At 43.8% G+C, this 7,378-nt stretch overlaps 1 protein-coding gene across 1 annotated transcript in view; it reads left to right on the top strand.

Moving 5' to 3' along the window:
- Window positions 1–955: 955 nt before the first annotated feature.
- LOC102037415 (solute carrier family 2, facilitated glucose transporter member 4-like) overlaps window positions 956–7,378 on the top strand; it is a 12,716-nt gene continuing 6,293 nt past the window's right edge. Inside the window, exon 1 of the mRNA XM_031065720.1 lies at window positions 956–994. Coding sequence (XP_030921580.1) covers window positions 956–994 — 39 coding nt within the window. The remainder of the gene's footprint in view (window positions 995–7,378) is intronic.

Genomic DNA, 7,378 nt, shown 5'->3' with positions numbered 1-7,378 from the left:
CTGGGCGAGACCCCTCCCTTAATTAATGACCCCCGCCTGACCTTAATTAACGCTTGCGTAGCGCTAATTAACTGTTTATTGGCGCTAATGAACGTCTTGATCCCTTCCACGGGACTCCCCGAGCCTTAATTAACCCTTAATTAACCCTTAATTAATCCTTAATTAACTGCCTGACCCCCTCCGGACACTCCCCGGGCCTTAATTAACCCTTAATTAATCCTTAATTAACTGCCTGACCCCCTCCGGGCACTCCCCGGGCCTTAATTAACCATAATTAACGCTTGATTAGCGCTAATTAACTCTTAATTAGGATTAATTTGCCTTAATTAACCTCTTGGTCACCGCCACGGGACTCCGCGACTCTTAATTAACTCCTAATTAATCTTTAATTAACTCCCTGCCCCCTCCGGACACTCCCTGAGCCTTAATTAACCACTAATTAACTCTTAATTAGCATTAATTTGCCTTAATTAACCTCTTGGTCACCCCCACGGGACTCCCCGCCCCTTAATTAACCCTTAATTAATCCTTAATTAACTCCCTGCCCTTTCTCCGGGATATCCCCCAGCCTTAATTACCCCTCATTTACCACTAATTACCGCTAATTAACGTTAATTACCCCCGATTCACCCCAAAGGACCCCCTCAACCCCTAATTAACCCTAATTAACCTTAATTAACCTCCGGATTTCCCCAGCGGGTTTCCCCCTCCCGACCCCTAAATAACCCTTAATTAACTCCCCGACCTCAATTAACCCCTAATTAACCCGAAATTAACTCCTAATTAACCCCCTGCCACTCCTTGGTGTCCCTTAATTATCCACTAATTACCCCTAATTAACCCTTAATTAATCCACCCCCCCCTCCCAGCAACCCCCGTGGGAGCCCCTCATTAACTCCCCCCCTTAATTAATTTACTAATTAGCTAATTAATTAATTAATTAATTACCGCCCCCATGCCCAGAGGGTTCCAGCAGATCCAGGAGGAGGAGGAGGTACGGAGGGGTTAATTAGGGGTTAATTACGGGTAATTAGAGGTTAATTAGGGGTTAATTAGAGGTCGGGCTGTCCCGGGTTGGGTCAGGGGCTTAATTAAGGATTAATTAGCGGTTAATTAGGGGTTTGGGTGTTATGGGGGGGATCGAGAGGTTAATTAGGGGTTAATTAACGTTCATTAGAGATCAGTGAGTCCCGGAGAGCGGTTAAGGGTTAATTAAGGATTAATTAAGGAATTATTTGAGGTTAATTAAGGGCTCGGGGAGGGGCGAACTGGAGCATAATTAGGGGTTAATTAGGGCTAATTAAGACTTAATTAGGAGTGGCGGAGTCCTGAGGTGGATCGGGGATTAATTAAGCATTAATTAGGGGTTAATTAAGGGTTGATTAGGGGTCGGGGAGGGGGTCCTGTGGGGGCGGTTAATTCGGGGCTAATTAGAAGTTAATGGAGTGTTAATTAGCGATTATTAGGGATTAATTAGGGGATTATTAGGGATTAATTAGGGGTTAATTAAGGGTCGGGAGGGTCCTGTGGGGGCGGTTAATTCGGGGCTAATTAGAAGTTAATGGAGTGTTAATTAGCGATTATTAGGGATTAATTAGGGGATTATTAGGGATTAATTAGGGGTTAATTAAGGGTCGGGAGGGTCCTGTGGGGGCGGTTAATTCGGGGCTAATTAGAAGTTAATGGAGTGTTAATTAGCGATTATTAGGGATTAATTAGGGGATTATTAGGGATTAATTAGGGGTTAATTAAGGGTCGGGAGGGTCCTGTGGGGGCGGTTAATTCGGGGCTAATTAGAAGTTAATGGAGTGTTAATTAGCGATTATTAGGGATTAATTAGGGGATTATTAGGGATTAATTAGGGGTTAATTAAGGGTCGGGAGGGTCCTGTGGGGGCGGTTAATTCGGGGCTAATTAGAAGTTAATGGAGTGTTAATTAGCGATTATTAGGGATTAATTAGGGGATTATTAGGGATTAATTAGGGGTTAATTAAGGGTCGGGAGGGTCCTGTGGGGGCGGTTAATTCGGGGCTAATTAGAAGTTAATGGAGTGTTAATTAGCGATTATTAGGGATTAATTAGGGGATTATTAGGGATTAATTAGGGGTTAATTAAGGGTCGGGAGGGTCCTGTGGGGGCGGTTAATTCGGGGCTAATTAGAAGTTAATGGAGTGTTAATTAGCGATTATTAGGGATTAATTAGGGGATTATTAGGGATTAATTAGGGGTTAATTAAGGGTCGGGAGGGTCCTGTGGGGGCGGTTAATTCGGGGCTAATTAGAAGTTAATGGAGTGTTAATTAGCGATTATTAGGGATTAATTAGGGGATTATTAGGGATTAATTAGGGGTTAATTAAGGGTCGGGAGGGTCCTGTGGGGGCGGTTAATTCGGGGCTAATTAGAAGTTAATGGAGTGTTAATTAGCGATTATTAGGGATTAATTAGGGGATTATTAGGGATTAATTAGGGGTTAATTAAGGGTCGGGAGGGTCCTGTGGGGGCGGTTAATTCGGGGCTAATTAGAAGTTAATGGAGTGTTAATTAGCGATTATTAGGGATTAATTAGGGGATTATTAGGGATTAATTAGGGGTTAATTAAGGGTCGGGAGGGTCCTGTGGGGGCGGTTAATTCGGGGCTAATTAGAAGTTAATGGAGTGTTAATTAGCGATTATTAGGGATTAATTAGGGGATTATTAGGGATTAATTAGGGGTTAATTAAGGGTCGGGAGGGTCCTGTGGGGGCGGTTAATTCGGGGCTAATTAGAAGTTAATGGAGTGTTAATTAGCGATTATTAGGGATTAATTAGGGGATTATTAGGGATTAATTAGGGGTTAATTAAGGGTCGGGAGGGTCCTGTGGGGGCGGTTAATTCGGGGCTAATTAGAAGTTAATGGAGTGTTAATTAGCGATTATTAGGGATTAATTAGGGGATTATTAGGGATTAATTAGGGGTTAATTAAGGGTCGGGAGGGTCCTGTGGGGGCGGTTAATTCGGGGCTAATTAGAAGTTAATGGAGTGTTAATTAGCGATTATTAGGGATTAATTAGGGGATTATTAGGGATTAATTAGGGGTTAATTAAGGGTCGGGAGGGTCCTGTGGGGGCGGTTAATTCGGGGCTAATTAGAAGTTAATGGAGTGTTAATTAGCGATTATTAGGGATTAATTAGGGGATTATTAGGGATTAATTAGGGGTTAATTAAGGGTCGGGAGGGTCCTGTGGGGGCGGTTAATTCGGGGCTAATTAGAAGTTAATGGAGTGTTAATTAGCGATTATTAGGGATTAATTAGGGGATTATTAGGGATTAATTAGGGGTTAATTAAGGGTCGGGAGGGTCCTGTGGGGGCGGTTAATTCGGGGCTAATTAGAAGTTAATGGAGTGTTAATTAGCGATTATTAGGGATTAATTAGGGGATTATTAGGGATTAATTAGGGGTTAATTAAGGGTCGGGAGGGTCCTGTGGGGGCGGTTAATTCGGGGCTAATTAGAAGTTAATGGAGTGTTAATTAGCGATTATTAGGGATTAATTAGGGGATTATTAGGGATTAATTAGGGGTTAATTAAGGGTCGGGAGGGTCCTGTGGGGGCGGTTAATTCGGGGCTAATTAGAAGTTAATGGAGTGTTAATTAGCGATTATTAGGGATTAATTAGGGGATTATTAGGGATTAATTAGGGGTTAATTAAGGGTCGGGAGGGTCCTGTGGGGGCGGTTAATTCGGGGCTAATTAGAAGTTAATGGAGTGTTAATTAGCGATTATTAGGGATTAATTAGGGGATTATTAGGGATTAATTAGGGGTTAATTAAGGGTCGGGAGGGTCCTGTGGGGGCGGTTAATTCGGGGCTAATTAGAAGTTAATGGAGTGTTAATTAGCGATTATTAGGGATTAATTAGGGGATTATTAGGGATTAATTAGGGGTTAATTAAGGGTCGGGAGGGTCCTGTGGGGGCGGTTAATTCGGGGCTAATTAGAAGTTAATGGAGTGTTAATTAGCGATTATTAGGGATTAATTAGGGGATTATTAGGGATTAATTAGGGGTTAATTAAGGGTCGGGAGGGTCCTGTGGGGGCGGTTAATTCGGGGCTAATTAGAAGTTAATGGAGTGTTAATTAGCGATTATTAGGGATTAATTAGGGGATTATTAGGGATTAATTAGGGGTTAATTAAGGGTCGGGAGGGTCCTGTGGGGGCGGTTAATTCGGGGCTAATTAGAAGTTAATGGAGTGTTAATTAGCGATTATTAGGGATTAATTAGGGGATTATTAGGGATTAATTAGGGGTTAATTAAGGGTCGGGAGGGTCCTGTGGGGGCGGTTAATTCGGGGCTAATTAGAAGTTAATGGAGTGTTAATTAGCGATTATTAGGGATTAATTAGGGGATTATTAGGGATTAATTAGGGGTTAATTAAGGGTCGGGAGGGTCCTGTGGGGGCGGTTAATTCGGGGCTAATTAGAAGTTAATGGAGTGTTAATTAGCGATTATTAGGGATTAATTAGGGGATTATTAGGGATTAATTAGGGGTTAATTAAGGGTCGGGAGGGTCCTGTGGGGGCGGTTAATTCGGGGCTAATTAGAAGTTAATGGAGTGTTAATTAGCGATTATTAGGGATTAATTAGGGGATTATTAGGGATTAATTAGGGGTTAATTAAGGGTCGGGAGGGTCCTGTGGGGGCGGTTAATTCGGGGCTAATTAGAAGTTAATGGAGTGTTAATTAGCGATTATTAGGGATTAATTAGGGGATTATTAGGGATTAATTAGGGGTTAATTAAGGGTCGGGAGGGTCCTGTGGGGGCGGTTAATTCGGGGCTAATTAGAAGTTAATGGAGTGTTAATTAGCGATTATTAGGGATTAATTAGGGGATTATTAGGGATTAATTAGGGGTTAATTAAGGGTCGGGAGGGTCCTGTGGGGGCGGTTAATTCGGGGCTAATTAGAAGTTAATGGAGTGTTAATTAGCGATTATTAGGGATTAATTAGGGGATTATTAGGGATTAATTAGGGGTTAATTAAGGGTCGGGAGGGTCCTGTGGGGGCGGTTAATTCGGGGCTAATTAGAAGTTAATGGAGTGTTAATTAGCGATTATTAGGGATTAATTAGGGGATTATTAGGGATTAATTAGGGGTTAATTAAGGGTCGGGAGGGTCCTGTGGGGGCGGTTAATTCGGGGCTAATTAGAAGTTAATGGAGTGTTAATTAGCGATTATTAGGGATTAATTAGGGGATTATTAGGGATTAATTAGGGGTTAATTAAGGGTCGGGAGGGTCCTGTGGGGGCGGTTAATTCGGGGCTAATTAGAAGTTAATGGAGTGTTAATTAGCGATTATTAGGGATTAATTAGGGGATTATTAGGGATTAATTAGGGGTTAATTAAGGGTCGGGAGGGTCCTGTGGGGGCGGTTAATTCGGGGCTAATTAGAAGTTAATGGAGTGTTAATTAGCGATTATTAGGGATTAATTAGGGGATTATTAGGGATTAATTAGGGGTTAATTAAGGGTCGGGAGGGTCCTGTGGGGGCGGTTAATTCGGGGCTAATTAGAAGTTAATGGAGTGTTAATTAGCGATTATTAGGGATTAATTAGGGGATTATTAGGGATTAATTAGGGGTTAATTAAGGGTCGGGAGGGTCCTGTGGGGGCGGTTAATTCGGGGCTAATTAGAAGTTAATGGAGTGTTAATTAGCGATTATTAGGGATTAATTAGGGGATTATTAGGGATTAATTAGGGGTTAATTAAGGGTCGGGAGGGTCCTGTGGGGGCGGTTAATTCGGGGCTAATTAGAAGTTAATGGAGTGTTAATTAGCGATTATTAGGGATTAATTAGGGGATTATTAGGGATTAATTAGGGGTTAATTAAGGGTCGGGAGGGTCCTGTGGGGGCGGTTAATTCGGGGCTAATTAGAAGTTAATGGAGTGTTAATTAGCGATTATTAGGGATTAATTAGGGGATTATTAGGGATTAATTAGGGGTTAATTAAGGGTCGGGAGGGTCCTGTGGGGGCGGTTAATTCGGGGCTAATTAGAAGTTAATGGAGTGTTAATTAGCGATTATTAGGGATTAATTAGGGGATTATTAGGGATTAATTAGGGGTTAATTAAGGGTCGGGAGGGTCCTGTGGGGGCGGTTAATTCGGGGCTAATTAGAAGTTAATGGAGTGTTAATTAGCGATTATTAGGGATTAATTAGGGGATTATTAGGGATTAATTAGGGGTTAATTAAGGGTCGGGAGGGTCCTGTGGGGGCGGTTAATTCGGGGCTAATTAGAAGTTAATGGAGTGTTAATTAGCGATTATTAGGGATTAATTAGGGGATTATTAGGGATTAATTAGGGGTTAATTAAGGGTCGGGAGGGTCCTGTGGGGGCGGTTAATTCGGGGCTAATTAGAAGTTAATGGAGTGTTAATTAGCGATTATTAGGGATTAATTAGGGGATTATTAGGGATTAATTAGGGGTTAATTAAGGGTCGGGAGGGTCCTGTGGGGGCGGTTAATTCGGGGCTAATTAGAAGTTAATGGAGTGTTAATTAGCGATTATTAGGGATTAATTAGGGGATTATTAGGGATTAATTAGGGGTTAATTAAGGGTCGGGAGGGTCCTGTGGGGGCGGTTAATTCGGGGCTAATTCAGCGCGGCCGCGCGCGCCGCGGTGAGTGCGGGGCCTTCGGCCTCCTCCTCCTCCTCCTCTTCCTCCCTCGCGGTTCTTCCTCCTCTTCCTCGCCGCCTTTTGCCCTCGTTTCCTTCCTTCATTCCCTTCCTCTTCTTCCTCCTCCTCCTCCTCCTCTTACTCCAATCCTGATTCTTCCTCCTCCATCCCCTTCCTCCTCCTCTTCCTCTCCCAAATTTTCCTCCTCCTTCCTCTTCCTCTTCCTCTTCCTCTTCCTCTATCCCAATTTTTCCTCCTCCCCTTCCTCTGTCTCCTGCCCCTCCTCTTCCTCAATCCCCATTCTTCCTCCCCGCCTTCCTCTTTTTCCTTCATCCCCTTCCTCCTCCTCCTCTTCCATCGCCGTTCTTCCACCCTGCCTTCATCCTCCTCTTCCATCTCCTTGGCCCTCCTCTTCCTCTCTCCCGAATTTTCCTCCTCACCTTCGTCTTCCTCCTCTTCCTCTTCCTTTTTCTTCCTCCTCCTCTTCCTCCATCCCCGTTCTTCCTCCTCACCTTCATCCTCCTCATCCTCACTTTCCTTCCTCTTCCTTCATCTCCCATCCTCTTCCTCACCTTCATCCTCTTCCTCCCCTTCCTCCTCTTCCTCTTCCTCTTCCTCCCTATTGCCTTCCTCGCTCTCCCTGACCCCTCCCCCTTTCACAACAAGCCCCTCCCCCTTTCCCCCAGGCCTATCGCGATTGGCCGGCCCGGCGGCGGAGGCGGGG

Source organism: Geospiza fortis, unplaced genomic scaffold (assembly GCF_000277835.1).
Source record: "Geospiza fortis unplaced genomic scaffold, GeoFor_1.0 scaffold2581, whole genome shotgun sequence".
In the NCBI taxonomy this organism is placed as follows: Eukaryota; Metazoa; Chordata; class Aves; order Passeriformes; family Thraupidae; genus Geospiza; species Geospiza fortis.
This window is presented reverse-complemented; position numbering and strand designations above follow the sequence as displayed.